The 21,795-nt window shown below is 49.1% G+C and overlaps 9 protein-coding genes across 9 annotated transcripts; 3 read left to right on the plus strand and 6 right to left on the minus strand.

Moving 5' to 3' along the window:
- Positions 1 to 135: 135 nt before the first annotated feature.
- Positions 136 to 2,999, minus strand: EI90DRAFT_1834642 (uncharacterized protein). Its single transcript, XM_039052247.1, has 4 exons — positions 2,351 to 2,999; positions 1,962 to 2,288; positions 1,281 to 1,892; positions 136 to 1,231 (listed from the first exon to the last, which is right to left on the minus strand). Exons 1-4 carry the CDS (start codon positions 2,667 to 2,669, stop codon positions 393 to 395), a joined length of 2,097 nt encoding a protein of 698 aa, XP_038913427.1. The 5' UTR covers positions 2,670 to 2,999; the 3' UTR covers positions 136 to 392.
- Positions 3,000 to 3,806: 807 nt separating this feature from the next.
- Positions 3,807 to 7,705, plus strand: EI90DRAFT_3068417 (uncharacterized protein; the record flags this gene model as incomplete). Its single annotated transcript, XM_039061093.1, has 3 exons — positions 3,807 to 4,789; positions 5,091 to 6,616; positions 6,719 to 7,705. Coding segments are annotated over 3 exons (2,913 nt in total), but the record flags the coding sequence as incomplete, so codon positions are not given.
- Positions 7,706 to 11,734: 4,029 nt separating this feature from the next.
- EI90DRAFT_3068427 (uncharacterized protein) lies at positions 11,735 to 12,383 on the plus strand (the record flags this gene model as incomplete). The annotated part of the gene is made up of 2 exons (XM_039061094.1): positions 11,735 to 12,100; positions 12,154 to 12,383. A coding segment is annotated over one exon (256 nt), but the record flags the coding sequence as incomplete, so codon positions are not given.
- Positions 12,384 to 12,629: 246 nt separating this feature from the next.
- On the minus strand, positions 12,630 to 14,741 carry EI90DRAFT_1835015 (uncharacterized protein). Its single transcript, XM_039052249.1, has 3 exons — positions 14,734 to 14,741; positions 12,926 to 14,674; positions 12,630 to 12,862 (listed from the first exon to the last, which is right to left on the minus strand). Exons 2-3 carry the CDS (start codon positions 14,433 to 14,435, stop codon positions 12,840 to 12,842), a joined length of 1,533 nt encoding a protein of 510 aa, XP_038913430.1. The 5' UTR covers positions 14,436 to 14,674; positions 14,734 to 14,741; the 3' UTR covers positions 12,630 to 12,839.
- Positions 14,727 to 15,784, minus strand: EI90DRAFT_1834992 (uncharacterized protein). The gene is made up of 2 exons (XM_039052248.1): positions 14,849 to 15,784; positions 14,727 to 14,793 (listed from the first exon to the last, which is right to left on the minus strand). Exon 1 carries the CDS (start codon positions 15,578 to 15,580, stop codon positions 15,074 to 15,076), a length of 507 nt encoding a protein of 168 aa, XP_038913431.1. The 5' UTR covers positions 15,581 to 15,784; the 3' UTR covers positions 14,727 to 14,793; positions 14,849 to 15,073.
- Positions 15,785 to 16,079: 295 nt separating this feature from the next.
- EI90DRAFT_3127315 (uncharacterized protein) lies at positions 16,080 to 17,497 on the plus strand (the record flags this gene model as incomplete). Its single annotated transcript, XM_039064001.1, has 4 exons — positions 16,080 to 16,127; positions 16,926 to 17,118; positions 17,178 to 17,255; positions 17,307 to 17,497. The coding sequence occupies 4 exons, from the start codon at positions 16,080 to 16,082 to the stop codon at positions 17,495 to 17,497; spliced, it is 510 nt and encodes a 169-aa protein (XP_038913432.1).
- A 320-nt stretch (positions 17,498 to 17,817) lies between these two features.
- EI90DRAFT_2928889 (ubiquitin-related domain-containing protein) lies at positions 17,818 to 18,563 on the minus strand (the record flags this gene model as incomplete). The annotated part of the gene is made up of 2 exons (XM_039054975.1): positions 17,818 to 18,038; positions 18,110 to 18,563. The coding sequence occupies 2 exons, from the start codon at positions 18,561 to 18,563 to the stop codon at positions 17,818 to 17,820; spliced, it is 675 nt and encodes a 224-aa protein (XP_038913433.1).
- A 595-nt stretch (positions 18,564 to 19,158) lies between these two features.
- On the minus strand, positions 19,159 to 20,329 carry EI90DRAFT_2975272 (putative 60S large subunit ribosomal protein). The gene is made up of 3 exons (XM_039055850.1): positions 19,875 to 20,329; positions 19,611 to 19,787; positions 19,159 to 19,543 (listed from the first exon to the last, which is right to left on the minus strand). Exons 1-3 carry the CDS (start codon positions 20,061 to 20,063, stop codon positions 19,394 to 19,396), a joined length of 516 nt encoding a protein of 171 aa, XP_038913434.1. The 5' UTR covers positions 20,064 to 20,329; the 3' UTR covers positions 19,159 to 19,393.
- An 80-nt stretch (positions 20,330 to 20,409) lies between these two features.
- On the minus strand, positions 20,410 to 21,724 carry EI90DRAFT_2975276 (ribonuclease-III-like-domain-containing protein). The gene is made up of 4 exons (XM_039055851.1): positions 21,536 to 21,724; positions 20,907 to 21,481; positions 20,745 to 20,846; positions 20,410 to 20,679 (listed from the first exon to the last, which is right to left on the minus strand). Exons 1-4 carry the CDS (start codon positions 21,636 to 21,638, stop codon positions 20,488 to 20,490), a joined length of 972 nt encoding a protein of 323 aa, XP_038913435.1. The 5' UTR covers positions 21,639 to 21,724; the 3' UTR covers positions 20,410 to 20,487.
- Positions 21,725 to 21,795: the final 71 nt, after the last annotated feature.

Raw genomic sequence — 21,795 nt, forward strand, 5'->3', positions numbered from 1 at the left:
ATATTTCCCCCGCACTCAGGCTGCATTAGTTGATCATGGACCGTACCAGGGCGATTGGAAAAAGGAGTCGGTGGAGGTCAGTGATTTGTGGTGTGCATGGAAACATGGACAGAAAGAATATTGATAGTGGAAGGCACGATATTTCAGACAAAGCGAGTATTCGCGATATTAGAACCGTAAGTTACGATCATGAGGGAACAGTTGGGCCAGGAAACCGCGCATGAACGATTGCAAACCGAAATCAGCTTGCTCCAGTGTTCTCGAACCGATGTCTCGACCTTGCACTGACCAAGAATGAGGGTTCGAGATTGGAAAGAGCGGGTACGTAAATTGTCGAGTGAGGCCCTGTAGTCCAGGGTTCAACAGCAACCAGCTCGCGATGAAAGTTTTCCTCATGAATGGGAGTGCCTAGAAGAGCGACGTGCCTTTTCTTCAATTGTTCGGAGAGTATTTCCTAAAACCCGGACATCATCAGCCTGCAAGATTCTCGGATCAGTCCCCTCTCGCTCATCCATGAGCTCAGGACAGAGCTGCGCAGATGGATAATACACCTCCCCGACTTTCCCACCCCAATCAAAATCGATCAACATCACCCGGTCTCCACTGCAAAGGATGTTTGGTTCACGGAGGTCCCCATGAACAAAGCCGGCGGAATGAAAAGATTGCATGAGTTTGCGCAATTCATTCACCCACTTCTGGCAGTGATCCGCCAGGTTGTCAGAATCACCGGGGTGTACAGTGGGGGTGATATACTCCATGGCAATGGCGAACCAACCTCCCGGTAGTGGCTCATAGCCGAGAATTTCCGGTGCATGCCCTTCTTTTGCACACAGAGCATGCAGTGCAATTGAGTACCGACGCGCAAATTTCACAATGATTTGCTCCTTGCTGAAAGTTGTGGTTTCAGCAATGTACAGATGACGAATATCATGTACATCTGGATGAAGCCCGAGAATCCGGAAACGGATTTTCCCACTCTTTTCATACCTGGGTAGCTCTGAAACATATGGGAGTTTGTAGTAACCATGTTCGAGCTTGGGCCGAGTGTGCATCAAGCGTTTCGCATCCGAGTCTATGCAACTCAATAGGTCCAATGCAGCAGAAAAGGCAGCATAGAGTGCCTTCTGGTCACGACCTTCACATGCAGACGGAATGCATGATAGCGTGGGGGTCAGACTGACAATGTGCCACTGACCGAGGAAAATTATGGCATAGAAGGTAATATATGGGCCTGGCATAATGTACATCATACTGGACCGTTCCAAAGACATTCAACTTACCAATAACAGTTAGACCAAGGCATGGGACCCTCCAACCTTTAAATAATGCTGGCCCGCTGGGACGGTTCATTGCATCCTTATGCGAATGTGCGATACGAGAGGCAAGCGTAACTGTAGGCATCAAAGCAATGTCACAGAGCTCATTTCTGAACTCAACAATGCAAGATGCTGCTCCATGCGGTCCATCATAGTGACCGCTTGTGCAGGAATCACCAAAGTCAAGCCCAGGGTGATCGCGAAGAGAGAGAATTTCGTTCAAAGCAAACAGGCCCTTCCCCATCCTCTTCGTCTCATGATGATAGAATTGGGTCATATTCTGCGCGAAAGAATCAACAGCCAGTTCGAGGTTCTGTCGCTCCATATCCAGGCGATCTGGATAATGATTGAAGATGTCCTGGAAGCGACCAAAGCCGTGGTACAAGAGGGAAATTGGGGGAACTGAATCTGGCATAGGACGGTCATCCAAGATCCTTTGATTCGACTCTCTTTGCAATGACATGTACTCGACCTGCTTGCCTATTAACGAAGGGGCAGTTTTGGCGAGTTTGGATTCCAGCGCAAGGTCGACATCATCAGAAAGACAAGGTCGCTTGCCAGGGGCTAGGGCTATCGCTAAAGAGATGAACGGCGTTCAAGCAGGTAAGGGGTGAACACGAAATTTAGTCGATCAATTGCACTCACTAGTAAGTGGAGGTTGAGCAATAATGTGTAGATGTTTCCTCAGAGGTGGAGGCGAGAAAATGTCCGACAATCTTTGCAGAGGGAATAGCTTTTTCTCATCTTCAAGTTCCGCGTTCTTCACATTCTCCTTGACATTGCCGTCGTATGGGATGGAAACCATCCAGAGTGCGAGCTGGTCTGCGTCAATGTGATCGAGTGCGGGCTTTTTCTCCTCCTTGATAGCATCCTTGAGGTTGGCAACAGACTTGTCACTCGCAATTTCGACCGGAAACATGCGGTTAACGTCATCGCCACGCATGATACACCACAGTTCGAAGATAGGAGGATCTAATTGTGGGACTGAAAATGAGAAAATGAGTCACAGACAGAGGAAGCTCCGTGGCTATTACCATCATGCGGAAGCTGAACGACAATGTGTAGGTTTTGATCATCCGGTTCATCCGAGAAAACAGTGGACAATTTCTTCACAGGCCATAGTGCCTGCTTGTCTTCAAGTTCAACCTTCCCCTCGAAACTGTGGTCGACTGGGATGGAAACCTTCCAGAGTCTGAGGGAGGGTGCGCCAATGTGATCGAGTGCGGGCTTCTTCTTCTCCATGATGGCTTTCTTTAGTTTATAAACATTGTCCGCATTCGAAATTTCCACTCGGAACACTCGGCCAACATCATCGCCAAGTACCCAGCAGTTGAGATTGAGCATGATAGACATGAGTTATTGGCGAGTTCGCGGTGAAAGATAGCCGCACTGCCACGTGACAACGGAGGGCAATAACACCACCGCCGCTGGACCCTGCATCACGCAGACTTGTGCCAAGCGCAAAAGTTAAATCGGTTGAAGCTTCATGATTGAACGACCATTGGCGCGCGCGGCCATGCTGAAGGATTGACATGACCCGGCCGCCGACGCAATTATATAACGGGTGTAGCGTAATACCCATTTGGCTCCTCTCAACGGGGAGCCAAGACTCTTGCGGAAGAGGTACTTAGAACCTCCGGATCATTCCACGAAAAGGCGTATAAACCCTGACGAGAAGAAGCGCCGAGAGAAAGTCGGAGGGTTGGGTTGTGGGATGAGGCGATTGGGGAGATATATAAAGGGTCAGGAAGAAGGCGGGCGGCGAGTCCCCGCTTGTATGTGACTGGATGAGTGAGGCAATCTGGGGTTAGCACCGAAGAGTTGACCGCGCCAAGGTTGTAACCTGTTGAATTGGTGTAGGGCTACGTGTCCTATGAATTTATGCATACGCAAGCGGCCAAAAGCATTAGGAGCGGTATTTCGTCACATGCAATGACTACAGCGTGTCTAGTCAGCAGGGTGAGTAATCTTGCTTTCACATTAATAGTTTAATTTTCCCACAGGTAAACGTAAGAAATTTATTCCCCTTTGGCGACGTATCTAGAGGCGAACCTAAAGTTCAAACATCTATGAAGCAGCATTAACGAGAACACGTGTGTTCCGGAGCGGGAATGATGGAATTTCCCAAAAATGGAAACACCGGATGTTTAAGAACTCTGGCAATTCAACATATGGAAGGTTGCAAATGTGATGGTTGTTCTTGGTATCCAGGAGAATTGATAGCAAAAATTCCAACATCCCTTGGCATCAATCCCCTTACAAATGTAAAGAAGAAGAGAAACAACCTTCATCCCGTAAAGTCAAGTTTTCCGTATAATTCATTCAGTTGATCCGAATTCAATTCAAAGAACTTGAGAGGTTGGTGAATCAAATCGATAAATGTAATTCAGTTTGACTCCGGAACAGCCCCCACTCTACATTTCAATTAATTTAAATAATTCAATATAGCCCTAACATTTTTATCCGTCCGCTGGATGCTATCCACTTATGGCCTTCTTCGGTTTCCTCCAACCACACATCCAATAAATACCTTCCTTGACTCTCACTTCTCCCCTTCACATCGTTCTCTTCTCTCATACCTTGCTTTGGCTACAAGTGACATCAGCGCTCACGAGGACTACCATAGTCACTACCACGATTACGACGTCGGCCAACAACCGTTGGCCACGTCCACAGTGTTGCTGCTCTCATCTCTCTCATTACCGTGAATATTGACCCTTTACCAATGCCTCATCCAAAATATCAAGGCTACCTCGGGATCTCAGAGCTGATGCCAGCGGTGATGAGCATAACGGCAAGTTCGACTTCGATGACAACCCCCACCTCCACTCTTCACGTCCCCCTGCATTCAGCCTCTTCCTCCAGACCTTTTACACCCGTTAGTCCCTCCAATCTCGAACAGCTCACACTACGCTCTCAACAAGTCCGGGTTGAAGACACCGATTATTTCCAAGAGACCCTCCATCATCATCATCACCACCACCATCTCCACAGTGGTTCCTCTGCTCACATCGGATCTGATCCTCTTGATACTCCTGCTCTTGGATTTGCATCTGTGCCTGAAGGTGAATCTCGTACGACGGCCACATGCGCAGGGATATCCTCGCCTGGCCTATCCTACTTTCCCCGATCACCCTCACCTGACGCTCATGCGCACCCACACGCGGCGAAAGAGCAGTCACAATTGGGTGACCAAAGCACTAAACTTGAACGCCCCCCATCCTCACCCCCATTCTATTCGGCCTCCGTGCCGGCTCCGGAATCATCTCCTGTAGCAACCGTTGATGTTGGAGATCACAATGACGCTAATATTAGTGCTTCTCTCTTATTCGCTTTTGACGAAGAAGAGGATCGAAGAGCTGAAATTCGGGCCGATGCTGAAAGACCTTTCCCTGTTGACCGCGTCGTGTTGAAGGATGTCGTACAGAGTGTCTTGGGCGTCCAAGTGGCATATATCCAGTTCTTGAGTTCAGGCGAGTTGTTTTTCTTCGTATTTCCGTGTTTGGGCATTGCTCTATTTCTGGCCCCGGCATCATCGGGCAGCCGTTTGGCGCTCGGTCAACACTCTCAGCGTCGGACTTGGACCACGTTGTTTGAATAGATGCGAGCCGTCATTCATTTCACTCCTTCCATTGAACAACTCTAAATCTGGCTAATCGTTGCGAAGCTTGCTATCCGTTCTTCTTCCTTTCCTATCCTTCGTTCCTTATCTGCCCACAACCTACGTTCGCTTATCTTGCCCATACTTCCCATTTTAACTCTAATCTTCAATAGGAACTTTCCACAAAGCGTTCCTCGTTCACCTGACGGACCGTCGGGAACTAGTGGCCCGTCTAGCCCGCCGCTTCATGCCAAAACTCAAGGTCGAATCAGAAGTGGCAACCATCAACTATATTCACACCCATGCGCCTCTCGTACCGGTTCCAACGATTTTTCATTACGATTCGAATCCGTATAATAAACTAGGGTACGAATTCATCCTAATGTCTAAAGCTCCCGGTGTCCCTCTTTCGTATGTTTATCATCATTTGGGGGAAGGGGAGTTGAAGGAGTTCATGGAGGGATTGGCGAGGATCGTTCTTGAGATCTGGGGCCACCGGTTTCCTATGATCGGATCGTTATATCAGAAAGAGGAGGCTTGGGTGGCAGGTATGGGAATAGGGATCGAGGAAAAAGGAAGCGATAGGAATATGGATAGGGTGCCGGGTTCGCCAGAATCTATATCCATCCCTTCCCTTTCGTCCTCGAAAGATACTGCGCCTGAATTCGGACATTCGTTCACCCCGCAAACCCCTCTTCTTCCACTTCCTCTTCAGCGGATCGCTCCGCCACCACCGGTTCTCGTAATGTCGCCTCCACCCTTGCCACAACAAATATCGGCTATTGATGAGTCCAGTGCTATGGTTGATAAACTCCCACCTACACCCCCAGCTTCAGACTCGAGTCTTTCATCGAATGATTCATCACCCGTCGCCCCATTCCTTTCTCTCCCCACTTCTCTACCTCCACCTCTTCCACTCCCGACCGTTAAGCACACCTTTACGCCCGCATCCCCCTTCTACATAGGCCCCATCATCTCCTGGCCCTTCTTCGGTGAAGGTCGTGGAGAATTGGACTCCCCGCTTGAAATCGACAGAGGGCCCTGGAAGTCCGAGGACGAATATCTAGATGCATGTGCAAGGAGGGAAGTTGAAAGTGTGAGGAGAGAAGGTGAAGGGATGGAGAGGGGACATAAACCTCGGTTGATTCCGGGGAGTAGAAGACGGGCCTGGAGTTCGGCGGTCGTCGAAGCGGAGAGGAGGGGGGTAGGGAGGAGGGAAAGGGAGGGGAGGAGTAAGAGGGGTAAGATGAAGGGAGGGAGTGAGGAAGGTGTGGTTCATGGGCCTGTTTCCCCCGTTTCACCTTCACCTAAAAAGAGAAAAGAGGATGATGGGTATACTAGTTCGGATACGAACATCTCGTCCGTGATTTCGTCGGAGAGTGGTGGGTCTTCCGCCTCGAATGGCGGTTCGGGCTCCGAGAATGAAGACGACGACGACGACGATGACGATGACGATGACGATGACGACACGTTCTACTGGGATTACCGAGCGAGTATCCGATCGAGTTTGTTGGTGGCTCAGCATTCCGCTCGCGTTCAGAGTGTGATGAAGGATATGGAACGGTTTAGGAGGCATATGGAGGATGAGCTGGGGATGGATTTGCGTGAGGGGGAAGACGAATTCGGAGAGTTTGGGTTGGACGTTCATGACCTTAGTTTGCATAATATTTTTGTGGATCCGGAGGTTCCGTCGAAGATTGTGAGTCGTTTTGTTTGCATTGTCATCTCTTGTCACTGGATGCTGATTGTTTCTTCTATTGCTTTGATTTCGCTACGGACTTTCTTGATGCTCGTAAACTAGACCTGTATCATCGATTGGGAATCAACGACGATTAGGCCTCTTTGGCATTGTGCTCATTTACCAGCATACCTTACACCTTCCACCACGCACCATTCTTCACATCATTCTTCCTCCCAAAATCTTCATTCCTCCCATACCCACTCATCGTCTCACCATAGTCACTCCCGCCACCACCACCACCACCACCATCATCATCATCATCATCACTACCCATCCCCATCATACGCCGCCACGCTCTTCCGAGATGCTATCCGTTCGCAAGGAGGGCCGCTTGGTGAGTTGTGGCTTCGCGCTGAATCGGAAAGGGAGAAGTGGAGAGAAGCGCATAAATTTTTGGAATGGGATGGGTGGGAAGAAGGTTTGTTGGATAGTGTTATTGGCCTACCGAGCGTAGATGAGGGGGAGAGAGATGGAGAGGAGGAGGAAGGGGACGGAAACGAAAATGGAGGTCTGAGTGAGAGTCGAAGGGTGACGTTTGGAAACCCGGATGTAGGACTTACGTTGGTGGGAGTTGGAGCGGGAACTCGTCATGTAGGAAAGGTTTCGGGTGCTGGACTTGCGAAGCAAAGAGAAGGGGCGAACTCGACGGTGAGGTTCAAAAGTGGGTTTATTGGCTTGCGGCTTGCGTGAGCGAAGGGCGAAGGGGCGAAAGGCGAAAGGCGAAGGGTGGTCCAAGTTCTAGCTTGTCTGCTTGCTTTGTAGGTGTTCAAATTCGTCCTCTGCGGGGTATTTTAATTTTTTTTCGGGTGCATGAACGTCCGTCCAACTGGTTTGGTCGTACGCGGTTTCCACTTGTTCAATTTTGGGTTTGGGCATCCTTGATCCTCTTGGGCTCAGTATCAAAACATTTTTTTTCTTGTGGTTCATTCTTCGATATTATATCGAAACAATCGGCTTTTACTCTCTTTCAAGCAACTCTTTTTTCGTCCTTTCATGTTCGCACGTTTATTTGTTCTAGAAATAACTTAATTCACGTCAATATTCTCGGGCTTTGAGCTGAACACGCTATACTTGTTTATGCATCCTGAGCCTCCAAAGTGGAGGAGAAATAATACGACCACTGCCGGACGCGAAGCACACTTGGCCGCCATGATGAGCTATCTCAGGTACATGTGCGTTGAGGGTTACGTATAGAAAATCCGATAGGTGCCTGGTGCATGACCATGCAATGGTCCTCTGGCATTATATAATAAGTTTCACACCCAAATCGTTCCCCTCGAGTAAGTTCCTTTCACGCTATGCATGTATGTACGTTGCATCAGGAAGGGAAGGCCAATTGATCTCAAACCCCCCCTCCATGCAACGTTTACCCCCCATGCAATGAGTGCCCCATCTCATTGTGCTTGTACGGCTGAATCTTCTTCCTGTCTCAATTTGATCGTTTTCGACTTCACGAGAACATTTGATCCAAGTTCCATCCCACAAAACAAGATGTACTAGATCCAATGAAAAATTTATCCATTTGAATATCCGATACAAAACAAAAAAAGTACACGGGTCAGTCAGGCTGAGGAAAAATGAAGCTGTAATCTCAGTCAATGCCGAGGGGCGATTGACGTATAGTTTCTTAGTGTGTTGGGGGGTCAGTATCGCAATAAGAGAGTAACTCACCGGCCCTGGCCGCCCCCCAATGATAGTCTGCCACTCAGACTGGAGACTGCTGAACGCCCAGCCTTCCCCTCCCTGAGCAGGTGACTGGCAAGGGTTCCAGTCCCAACCGACGTTGGTGATGGATCTTGATGCCCCCAACCAACTGCTGCCATCTCCACCACGCCGGTCCGACCAAAGATGAATAGATGTAAGCAGGCACGGCAGACATTGGGTGTCGTTGATGGCATGATTCCTTGCTGTGATGGTCGAAAGATGTGGAGGATTCGCCCAGAACTGATATCGAACAACCGGAACAAGAGAAGCCCACCCAAGCAGTACCCAGCCAAAGAAAGGGTCGCAGCACGGCCCCAGGGCACCTGTTGCCCCAACCTCATGCATGAAAACTGAGAACAGCCAAGACAACAGTCACGAATTCGATACGCATAGTTCGACTCTCCTCTTCGTTGCTTCTAGCCAGGATATGAATGTAGAGAAGCTTTCCATAAAAAGAACAATGGGAAAGTGGTTCGCCAACGGCGACATAGAACCAAAGAGAAATACAGGTGACTATATAGAAAATCAGAGTCAAGCAGTGTGGCGCTGGGGAGGAGTAACACGCACCAAGGTAACAAAATGTCACAAACACCCTTGGGGCGAGCCGTGAGATACCGCAAACGCGCGTTCGTCAACAACCATTATTAACCTAGGAAACGCCAAGCAAGACAATGAACCAGTGAGGCTGGGTGAAATAAGCGTGACGAACCTCCCCCCTGACCTAAAGGCGACGCAACGCGGACTCATCAGATAGTGATGATCATCCACAATTAAAAGTTAACGGCTATCCGCAGCGAGTGGCGCTGTTGGCAACGGCATCCCACTGAGCGGACGAGGAAGAGGGGATTGCACCGCCAACAACCTTTAGCCTAGAAAGGACAAAGAACATGTGAACGAATTGGTCAAAGCTGAATGAAAGTGCGAACGAACCGCTCTAGCCTTCAGGCGATGCATGCTGCGTGAACTCGGCCGGCGACGATCGTCCGCGGAATTTGTCTCATCTCGCAGCGAGTAGCGCCACTGACCACGGAGAGGGGACTTGCTGGGGACCTGTCCTCTGTTTCCTATCCACGCCGATAATCGGGCGGATGACTGATCCTACTGGATGACGTTTTGGAAATATGGATGAAAGTCGCTCACATACATTTTCTACGATATCTCGACTGTCCGTTCACCGGTTTGGACTGTTCAATCGCGCAAGTGTTGTCTCTGAGCATGCCTCGGTTATTCGCTGTCTGGAACCGGCGAGAAAGGCAAAATCGCTCAGGAATGATAATCCCTTCACGCATCAAATTGCGAAGGCTATGCTCCGCTCAAACGGCTGAAATGAGGGATTTTATTCAAGTCCTCGCAGGAGCAAGTACATAAACCCGATAATCAGCGAACAGCAAGCTTCACGCAACGCTGTATACTTTTCTGGAGAAGGTGGGCTCGATCCTCCGTGCATCGGCCTGCACCCATTATAACGAGAGAAGGAATTGGCTGAGGGCTAGTTAACCGTCCTTGACAAGTGATATCCTCACATAAATAACTAGTACTCGTGAATACCGATGCTTCCATGAAAACATCAAGTTATTTGGACGGGCACCCAGTGCACGGATAAGTTAATTTTGGAAGCAAGGCAATTTGCATCGTCCCCGCTTGCGGCTAGGTTCCCCCACAGGCTGATGCCAGTGTTAACGCTCTCAACTGTGGAAGGGTGCCATGCATCGTGATAACCCATTCCTGACAGTGACAAAGGAAGGGGATAGAGTTCGCTACCAGCCCCCTGCATGCATGGCCAGCTAGCCAACAGGGCACTTCTTGAAGATCCTGCGAGAACCACCATAAGCCGCGCATTGCCGGATGTTTCTCGAGACTTGTTTCCGTGATGTGAAATCCAGGTGGAGCCCTTTAAAAGGGACTTTCCGATGTTAGTCATTCTTGATCATAATATGGAGGTGCATCCTGAGCCCCGAGCGATAGGCATAACAGGGACAAGAATTTGCCTGACGTGCTGGACAAATGCGGTCCGCTCGATCCACTACATCGAGCAATCTCGCCTGGAGCCCAATGGGCCCCCAGCTCCAGTCCTAGCCTTTCCCGCTCCGTCCGTCGTACACTGAGCTCTTTGACCACCTAACTATTGACATCGAAATTCACCTCGGTAGTTGCTTGCTGCCAATGCGGATTCACAAGACACCCTATTCCTTGCTTTAACACCTTTTTTAACGGGTGGGGGCGCAGGATAGACGGTCTGGCAGGCAGTTTCCAGCGACTAACAATGATCGCATCCATCTGTCTCAACCCCAAGCTCTTTCAGCACCGCACAATGGCTCGCCTTCATCATGACACAAGGCCCATGCCCGATAACTGTCCATATAGTTTACTGGCTTGTTTTTTTTTTCCGAGTCCATACCCATATGGGTGGGGTCCGTCGGGCGTCTGGGCGCTCTTGCGTCCGCTCAAATGCAGAAGGGTTGAAAACGATAGCTAAAATTGATTTGTGAGCCGCTGGTGTCAGCGTTCGTGCAAATAGTTCCACGATATGAGACAAGATGTTCAATCGCAGAGACAGGTGGGCACTCTCTTGTTCGTGAAAATTCCAATGGGAACGGGGAGTGCAAGTAGAACAGTTGAATCGTGGGCTGTGTGTAACCCACACGCGAGCGGTTCATGATGCGGAACATTGGGATCTTTGGGTACAAAAATGGTGAGACTTTAGCGCTTGAATTGCTGGCGCAAGGAACACTGGAGGACAACAAACACGCTCCAAGGAGCCCCTTGAGAGGGGAGCCAAATAGAGCATTAGACTGGCTCATGCCGCCGATGCCATATTATGGTAAGCAGGATCATGCCCTTCCTCCTGCCAAGCAGAGATCAATGTTTAATTGGTAACACGCAAACATCACAGCGTAGCTCATACGATCAATGCATTCTGAGCACTCGATTCGTTCGAGATCTACTGTTCCTGAGCCGATCTGCTGGAGTGAGCGATGCCTCCCTTGGTAGCTTCTGTGTTGACTACGTTGCGCAGCGTGCAGAGAGGACCTCGAAGTCAACCCCACATCAGCAAACGTGAGGGCAAGCTACCAAATTGACAACAAACATATTACTCTAGCCAGGGAGTCATTAAACAGGCCATTCCAGTTGCTCGATGCCACCAGTGTAGCAAGTGAGGAGAGAAGTGGAACTTGCATAGCCACATGGGCTGACACAACACACACGACATGCCTCAGTCTGACATGGGCGCTTCAAACTCTATTCTCATCTCATTCGATGCCCTTCCCCTCCAATTAGAACATGAACAGGTCCTCATACAGCCTTTTCTAAAATTTTTGTCCGATCAAAAGTGAATGGGTATTGACCCCGTTCGTAAAAAAATCACCTGAAAATGGTCAAATTTCTCATATTTTTATGTTTCAATACAATAGAATTATATTTCCATCTAGTAGAATTAGCGCCCACAGCTATTCCCCATTCCTCGTTGAATAATGACCATAGCACTGACGGTCACAGCGATCTAGGCAGGTCGCCAGCCTCTATTGGAAACAGTGATCCTGCTCTCGATCCTGCTCACATCAGCCCAGCCGAGCTTCCATACACCATGACCATCTCATGGGTACCAAACACGCGTCTCCAGACATGAAGTGACACATCGTCCTCATGTCCTCAACCCTCACTACCAAGGAGGCGGCACAAATTGCCCATCTCGGTGACTGCAGAGTTGCCGCATTCTCTCAGCTCACCAGCAAGGGACCTCTTTGATAAAGTTGGCAACCGTAGGTGTAGTCGCGAACTTGACAACTAGGGAGTATGGTGTTTCTGTCTCCCACCGGCTCAGCCTGAAGCAACGAGGCTTCACATACATCAGCAAGCACTGTTGGAATGCTTGCTGGGGTGTTTTCAGGAGCGGGTGCGGGGCTAATGGTCATCATTCCAGTGGGCGCGCTTGTCTTTGTTGAGAACATGATAGTTGACGCACAGTCGCTGTTTCGGAGAGAATCAAAGCAGGTGAGGAAAACTTGATGATTTCCAGAACTTTTCGTGCACGGTAGCTTAGGACACGGTCTGATCATGGCCAGTGTGAAGGGTAGGATCAATCGTTGTGGTCGGGAATGGGTATGGCCGTGCGGCGCTAACTCTACTGTATTGAAAAAATAAAAATTCGAGAAATTTGATCATTTTTGGGTGATTTTTTTTACGAACGGGGTCAATACCCATTCACTTTGATCGGACAGAAATTTTAGAAAAGGCTGTAACGCAGTGCTTAAACAGATATATGTCAACCCCAACACCAAGCAGCGCTGCGCCGCTGAAAGTCAAGTGTTGGGATCATTTACACAGCAATATACAAGATGCGAGTTATTCGTGTGTCATAGGCGTCCGTCAGGCTGGTTAATTGAAGCCTGGACAATCTGGTGAAACGAGAGTTGGTGAGAGAATCCGTACAAATGATATCTTGTGATTGGCAAGCAAAACTGGGCTGTTATCGGGATTAAAACTCGAATGAGTCAGGGCCTATCGCAAAAATGCACCGTATTATTCTATCAAGAAAATATGTGCAACCTAAAGTGGACTCACGCATGTGGAGCTTGGGGATTACTTCGATAACTAAATTGGAAGGGTAGGTGGCAGCCAGCTTGATCAGTTCATGGCACACGCCTGTTGAATCCCACGTGCGAATTTTTATTGTTATCTTGAAAGGCACTGTGTTTATGCTCCTTCTGCTGTCACTGAGGCACGGGACATCCACAGAGCTAGCCGATGGGCTACGACCTCTCTCCTGCACCCTCTCCATCATTTCCTGGAGGAGTTCAAGAAAGTCGGTTGCGAAGGTGTTAAAGGGTGGGCGCAAGCCAATAAACGTGATTAGCTGAAGCTTCCCGAACATTGAGGTCGATCGGGCAAGGGCACCCGTTATTGAGCGAATGGTAAAACGGTGGGCAAGATATTCCTGAATGTACATGCCGAAGTGCAAAAGATCCATGTGTCTTTCCAAGAAAGAAACTAAGCTGGAGTCTCGATAGCCCCTGGTGGCAGGGATGAAGAATTTCCTTAGAGAAGGGAAACAGGCGTGATCCAGGAAGTTGTTCAGCACTGTGACATAATCGCGATGCATCCCAATATTGGTCAAGCCGTTGTCCACGAATTCAATAGATAATACGTGTTCAAGGACCTGGGTGGACCAGTCGACGGAATGAAAGTTCATCAAACTGAGATAACCAATCTGGATTTCTCGCAATCTGGGGGCTGGGAGAGGGGAGTTGATGATGGTGCTAATTCCTGTTCCCCAGGGCGCACGTAAGACCAACGCTTCGAGTTTGTCTTTGGATTCATCAACGAGGAACGAGATAGCTTCTGCAGGAACTGCACCAACAACACTCAAATTACGGAGGGACGGAAGCTTGACAGGTGTTAATAGGAATGGTGGTACCATTCGGAAGGAGTAGACATCAAGATTGAATGTGCGAAGTGAGGGAAGAACGTCTTCGGCTTGATTCCAGATTCCTGTGATATCGCATGGGGCAATGTGATCGTATATAATGAGCTCAACACTGAGGTACTCTAAGTGGTCCATTCCTTTTGGCAATGGAAAACAAGAAAGGAAAAGTTTGTTTCCCCAAAACTTCCCCGAGATCCTGAGACGCTTGATTCTAGTGAGGTGTGGTCTTAACATGGAGATAACTGCGTCTATGGAAGCTTGATCAATATACTCGGAATCGAAGCCAAGTTCCGCGTCCAAGAGTGATCCTGTCGACCTCTCAAGTCTTGCCCTAATTTCGGTCAATCGTCCTTCACGTTGAAACGGAAACGCAACCTGGATGTGTGACCATAGAGAAGGTGTGGATATGCAGGCCGATCGCCATCGTGAACACACATGGGAAAATGTAACAATCTGGCTGAATGCAGGATAGGGGTTGGCATGGATCTTGAATATTTTATTGTAGAGCTCGTCTGGAAGGCTACAAGCCGGGGCTCCTCTGTTGAGGTGCGGTGCTGTAGCTTCCGAGATCCCGGTGATACCAGGATCCTGCTGCACACACGTGGTGGTGCCTCGTTGTCGCATGTCGTGGCAGCGGCTCGATAACATCACATGGCTTTGTCACACAACTTGTGCTGTCAGTGGGAAATTCAATCTTATTATGTAGTATACGAGGCCGCGCGTGCAAAACCTGTGCGAAATAGAAGTACAGATAGGAGACGAACGGATGACCTGTGCATTTTCTTTCCAATGTCTCAGCGCGTCGCAGGGAATGGTCGTGAAGTCGCAGGAAAGTTATTTGGATTCGCCAGTCGGTTTTCCAGTCAGAGATGCCTTTCAGCACTGTTCTACACACAATGAGCAGGCCCACTTCACATAGCCGGCTTACGGCCGGAGGCTCATTCACCTGGGTGTGATTGGTATCAAAACATGAAACACTCAGAAACGGTGGAAGACATTCACGGTGCTGTCAGATTGACGTACAGTGTAGGCACACCTCCTAGAGCAGAAAGTAGACTCACGAATGCGAGATTCAGGAACTTCCACCTTGACAATTAAATTGGAAGGGTATTTGATGGCCAGACCAGTCAAACGAAGGGGCACAGAATTCGTGGAGTTGGGGTCTATCGGAGGGGCCGTTACTATAGTCATCTTGAGCGGTGCTTCGCCTCCTGTATCGGCATTAACATGTAGGGCATTCAGAGAGGCATCCGATGCGTTATGCGCACCTTCCTGCATCCTTTCCATCAATGCCTCGAAAACCCCCAAAAGGATAGCCGTCGTGCGGGTAGTGAAGGGAAAACACATGTCCTCAAAGGTGACGAGTTGGACATTAAGGGCGACTGAATGAGGGAGTCCGTTCTCAAACGAGCGACAGAATGGTCAGGTTCCTCGTAGCCGCCCATGCTGAACCGCGAAAGATCCACGTGCCTCTCCAAGAATGAAACTAAGCTGGAGGGATGATAACAAAATGTCGCATTGGGGACGAGGAGGTTCTTGAGTGACGGGAAATATGCGTAAATCAAGAAGTTATCCAGCAACCTCGCGTCCTCCAGGCCCCAACACCAGGGGCTGGTGCCCACAATCTCAAAAGACGAGAGGTGCTCAAGGGGCAGAATAGTCCAGTCTACCGATCGAAGGAGTTTGAAAGTGCGATAATCAATCTTGATTCTCCGTAATTTTGGAGCTCGGAGGGGAGAATTGATTGGCGATAACTTAGGTGCACATAAAACCAGTGTCTCGAGTTCCCACATGCCATCGGTAACAAATGAGGGGATTTCCGCGAGGGCAGCACCGAAAATTAGGAAGAGACGGGAGTTGGATTGGGGTCAACCGGTACGGTATTTTAGGTCCCCGGCGGAGGCGGAGTATTAATGTGCGAAGCGATGGAAGGACTCCATCGGCGTCTCCCCATAATGGAAACAGAGGAAGAACTTCAAGGTCATTGTTTTTGTGTAGAATACCGGATACTTGATTCTGGTAAAATGTGGTCTCAGCATGGAGCACACATCACGTACAGAAACTCCTTCGATGGAACCGGGCGCGATCGTGAGTGCTACACTGAGCGATGCTCCCGTCGACCTTTCAAGTGCAGCTTTGAACTCCACTAATTCCCCTTCGCGCCAAAACGGTAGTGTAATTTTGATGTATGACCACAGGCCGCCGCCAGCTTGAACATACATGGGAGAAAGTGACAACCTGGCGCAACCTAGGCAGGATACCAGCCTCTATAGATAGAGGGCGCAACCCAAGATGGATCTTGAAGATTTCTTCGTAGAGCTCAGAGGTTTAGCCGCAGAGGTAGATTGAACCTCATTCTCACAATGCCTTTCCCACGCTCCCAATGTGGCAGTCGCGGAATCAATGATGAAACCACCATACTGGTTGCTGGGGACACTATCCATAGCTCTCTACCTGAGGGAAACTTAGGCAGGACTCCAGCCTCTATGACTTCGTAATAATATATAGAAGGGAAAGTCGTAGGCAGGATCCCAGAGAGGCTGGGTTCCGATTGACCCTACTGAATAGAGGTCAGAAATAGAAACACCGCTTAAGGGAATGGGCATTACATAACCAATAGAGTAAATCATCACATTCATTTGTTTTGTATTGTACATGTACTTACGATGACTAACCAACCCAACCCCTTCCATTTTGGTGTCATTGATGTAATCATCTTGACTAATTAACTCGGCTCTTTTGTCTTTATGTAACTATGATGACTAATACAACGTAGCGAAAAGTCGTCCTGCAGCTTTGGGAGGCGCTCGTTAGTAGGGCCGTTAAAAGAAGCTAGCCAATAATTCTTTTACTATCAATTAATATATAGCAGCTCATATCCGGGAATGACAGCTGACTGGAGGGGATGAAGTTTCCCAATGGTTCATGGCCCATCGCTGGCGTAAGTTGTAACCACTTGGAGGTAGACGTCAATTGTTTCCTTATCTGCTCACTGCTTGACTAACTGTGTGAGATCAGGGCCGTCGTCATTAAGACGATTGTGATAGTGTCCTCATTATAAGTTCAGCTGCCCTTGCTTTTGCAGCGCAGTACATGATTGATGTTCGTGTTCACCATAGATTACTTTTTTCTTTGCAGATATGTCTTGCACTTGGTGCAAATGTCTATGTGAAGGGCTTGAGCCCACAAGAAACTACTCGTGCAAAGGAACTTGGCGCTATAGGACATTGGAAAGGTCCTGTCGTGAATGGGAACTCTCCATTGCTAGATTCTATCATCGATTCGGCGGGTGGAGATATCTGCGCGAGATCATTCAAGATACTGAAACACGGTGGGCCGTGCGATTGTTGTATGTTATGGGATGTAGGTTCACTCTTGGTCGCCGGGTAGCATATTGCTGGTACAGGGCTTCAGTGCCTAAAATCGAATCCACAATGGAAGAGGTCCTCAAGAATGTCGAGCTCAAAGGTGCGCTATTTGCTTATTAGGTGTCGATTAACCGATGCTCATCCCTCCTAGGCTCAACCACGGGCTCTCGTAAGGATCTGCTGGATGCCACCGCGTTCATAAAGAAGCACCGCATCATTCCTGAAGTCTTTCATGGACTACACAAGATCCACGAAGGGCTCAAGTTATTGAGAGAGGGTCAAATTGGCGAGATCGTCGCGCGCAAAATCCCCTGGAAGAGAATCCGTGGCTCTGATGAATAGGGGGTCATTGTTTAATCATTACCAATCGATAATCAAAGTCCTTCGTGTGTGCGCTGGGATTACTAATTGGGTATCGCTAGTGACTTGAAGCTATGGTGGATGAAACGGTACTGATGAAGGATGTGGAGGGTATCGTCATGGGATGGTAGACGATGAAGACAAAGCAGCACGACACAGGAAATAAGCAACCATCCAGAGAGCAAAGAATCAAGTTATAAATAGGCAACTGGGGAGAAAGCAAAATACTGCGTGTTCAGCAAAATGATCAAACAAACAACATCATCTCCGCACACGTAAGGCATACGTTTGAGTCACACAATTCAACAAATAATGCATCCACAGCATCCACCTCCATGGTTTGAGTCATTCGGGCCACTCTCGCCCCCACCAGCGACCGCCGCGGCATCGGCAGCTCGCCGGGTTCGCCTGCGGCTAGATTTAGACTTGCTCCGTGATACGTCATCATCTGGAGCGGGGGCGAATGGGCGGACAGAGATATGAACTACCGTAGGCGTAGAGGATGTCTCAGGTATGTTCATATCTAGTAAATCCCACATGATTTAAAAAAATGCATCATTAGAGGGAGAACTGTTAGATTCCATACCAACTTACCGCTGAGCCTGAGGTTATCGGCCCATATCCTCCCTAAATACAGAAGTCTTAGGAAACCCGGTGAAGGAGGTTGTTCATTCTGCCATTCCTGTGGCCAAGTATTCCATATGAGTTCCTTGACTCGTAAAATTGTTATATCCTTTGGGAATGTTAGGGTACGCCTGCGGCCCGAGACAAGGAGAAGGGAAAGAGTGATTTGGGGTTGAATGGTTTCGGTAGGTTCGGGTGTACCAGGGGTGATAGTGTTGACAGCAGTAATGGGGGCAGTTTCGACTTCGGGGTAGGAGCCATTGGAGGAACGGAACTGGTCCGCCGCCAGAAGCGACGAAGTTGTTGCAGAAGGATCCGAGTTACTTGACGGTGCCGCCGGATCAGACAGAGGTGGGATAACGATAGGGTTAGCCGATACCTGGGAGACTTCAGGTAGTGATTGGTTCGAGGTAGGAGCGGTCATAGGCGAAATCGTATATTGTCCAATATCCGTTGCGGGGATGACCTCGAGATATTGATCCGTCGGTGGAGGGGTAGGAGTCAGGTATGAATTATCCATTTGAGAGAGTGCCATGCGTGGGAGAGTAGTAGGGATTGCTTGGCTGGATCTGTGCGCTGTACGTGATGGAGTCACCAAACCACCTAAGGTGCTGAATACGGGGGAAGCCAAGCCATAAGAATCAGCAACACAACTCTATCGGATCCAGGACTTACTTGACAGAGTACGTTCAAAGAAACCTATCGCTGTACGGCTTCAAATATGGGGCGGGGGTCTGAAACGGAACTGAACTGTCTGGGAATTGGGTTAAGAGGTGTGAGACACCGAAGATAACTTCAGAACAGGGAGAACGGCAAGCCTAACAGCAACAACAGACCATTCACATACTCACTGGGTTGAGTCTCGAAGCCCTTAGTGGGGATATGTGATGTCAAAGTTTAACCATGAGCGGGGTGGTCACGAGGAACAAATTTCAAATTTTCAATACCCCTTTTCACACAAGGCAAGGAGACAGAAATAGCACACGAGCATGGCCGGGCGGCTAATACTTAAGATTGTTCGACACATAAGATTCTCGCGCGAGTCAGCATAATTCCTTCAGCAAAATTCAAGGGTCCAAGTCTCTCCTAGGCTAGGTAAGAATCGGGATAAGGCTTTCAAAAGCCGAGGAGGCATGGGCTATGTTGTTGCATATGTACTGAGAAGATACATAGTAACATGCTGATAATGATCATGTCATAAAGGCGGTGGTCGACCCGACACTACTGGACAGATGATGATCATAGCAATGTCGTTCAATGCGTAGATGGGCGATAAGCGATAAACTTCGAGCGGTGCTTGGCGACGCGGTGGGGCAGGGGGAAACGAAGCTTGGGGTCAAGAAGTTGTTGGATGTAAGGACGCCTTATATCTTCGTCATTCTCGATCTCTTGAACACGAATGATCTGAACGTTCGAACCGGGTTAAATAACAATCAGATCACAAAGGGAGCACGCATTATGAGTTACGTACGTGGATAGACGAAAAGCGAGCGCGATGTTTAGAAGCCATATCCTGGTACAAGGTGTGGACAGCAGCTGCCCTCGTAAGATCCCGGAATTCCCTGTACATGTTGTGCGTCCCCGAACGCGAATCGTATCGAATCCAAATACCGAAGTTCTTCACCCGACCGGGTTCCTTCTCCGGAATCTAAAGGTAGGTTAATCAAGCGAGTACAATTGTCATCAAAAATATCATTAGAGAATGGTTTGCCAGGACACATGGAAAGTCACATACAACATCAATGCTGACGATTTCGCCGTTGGCCTTCTTAATCTTCTTCAGTTTTGAAAGAAAGAACCAGAAACGTGACTTGGCAACGACCGGGTTGGGCGCAAAGATACGCATACGGTACAATTTTGGTGTGGGATTAGCCTCCGTTGGGAGGTGGCGACCGATGATTTGGAACTCGATGAATCTGGTCATAATTGAGTGACTATAACGCGGAAATGTTCGGTGCAAAAGAAAGGGTGGAAGTTGTCAGTTCAGAGGTTCAATATCAAAAGCCAAAGTGCATCCAAAGTTGGAACCACGCATCCAGAGTCAAAACCCGTGATAACGGATATTTCAAGCGCAAATTGGGTGCCAAGGGAGCGTAGGATGCTGAGAGAGACCGTTAGAGCACATCTCATACTCACATTAGGTCCGTCGGCGGTGTCTAAGGGAGCACCAGAAACGATTCAATTTAGTCGGGTGTCACCATTCCACCGATCACGAGACCCGGGCGCTTAGAGACGTTGCAGGCTTTTTCAGTAATTCTCAGCTTGTACACGTCCATGCAAAGATCCAAATAAATGGTGTACGGTAGTACATGTCATGATTAGGCAGCAGCAGGCCGTAAAGGCTGTTTTTAACTCATCCTACTTGAGAACTTGCCCCGTGGCGACATCGGTGCCTCCGAGATGTCGGGACGTAATGGCGCGTTCCTTCCCCCCAACTGGTAGCAAACGTCTTCTACGCGCTCGTGTAGCGATGCGGGTAACACTGGGACCAAATTTGGAAGAACGCGTGTGTGGAACGCCACATAAGCTGCGACCCCACCCTGTTGAAACATGGAGAATCAATCAAAGGCACAACATGCATGAGACGGGGGGACAATGTGCTTACAAATTGGTGGAAAATACCTCCTACCGTCGCCTCCACTGCCGTCCCCTGCACTTTTATGCGGCCTGCGTGGACAGCACCTGGGTTCGAAGCCAGATGGTTTTTCTAGCACACAAACTTTAGAAACACACATGTAACCCAGAAATAATTAAGGGGGGGACACACCGCAGATGTCCACCGCATGACCTTTCCTATCCCCCACTCGTTCCCCACATGCCTCCCTAATGTATGGGTGTCCAGAACATTCTCCGTCAACTCCTGAAAATTAGTGTATGGAACCTCCTCTGTGGCTGCATTACCACCGTCAAAGCTTGGACCAGCAACAGATTCAGGCAATGACGCCTGGAGGGACATCAAAAAATACGCATCCATCACACGCCGGCCCATAAACGCTAACCTCGTGTTATGTCCATACGTCTGTGCGCCTTTGCGATAGCTCGAGTGTGTGAGGACGCGTTTCGCTAGATCGGGAGGGAATTGTAGTGGGGGAAATTGTGATTCTAGATAGGAGACAGCCCATTCACCGTTCGAACGGGCCGCCTCGAGGGATGATGGTGTCACTGGATCAAGTTCTACGTCGTCATCCAGCTCGGAAGACTTGTATTGCTGCTGAAGGGGTGATAGGGTTGAAAACGATGAAGAAGGTAGTGGTGGATTTGAGGCGAGGAGGCATGATTGCAGGAATGGAGGCACAACTCTTAGGGAGGGCCGAGCAACTAATGTCTGGCACGACACTGACCCTAAAGGATTCCCTTAAGCCTTCCGAATAGGACAAGAATCGGACAAGGACATACAAGGTGCGTGACCCAGTGCCGAATGGACATAACGAGAACGGCTAGTCTTCGTCACGTTCCGTGTGCCGTGGAGTGTCCTAGCTATTCCTGACGTGCTCGTCATGCCCAGGAATTAGAGCACTTAAATATCCCCCTTGCCCGGTTTGAACTTTTTGGGCTTTGAAAACGGCTCGTGCCAATGAAATTCCCACGACGGCCAGTTGAATTGACGCTCGCGTTTGTTCCGACAGCCAGATTGCTCTGCAGCCCTCCGCAAAGAC

This window comes from Cantharellus anzutake (genome assembly GCF_015039405.1).
Source record: "Cantharellus anzutake strain C23 chromosome Unknown EI90scaffold_42, whole genome shotgun sequence".
Lineage (NCBI taxonomy): Eukaryota > Fungi > Basidiomycota > Agaricomycetes > Cantharellales > Hydnaceae > Cantharellus > Cantharellus anzutake.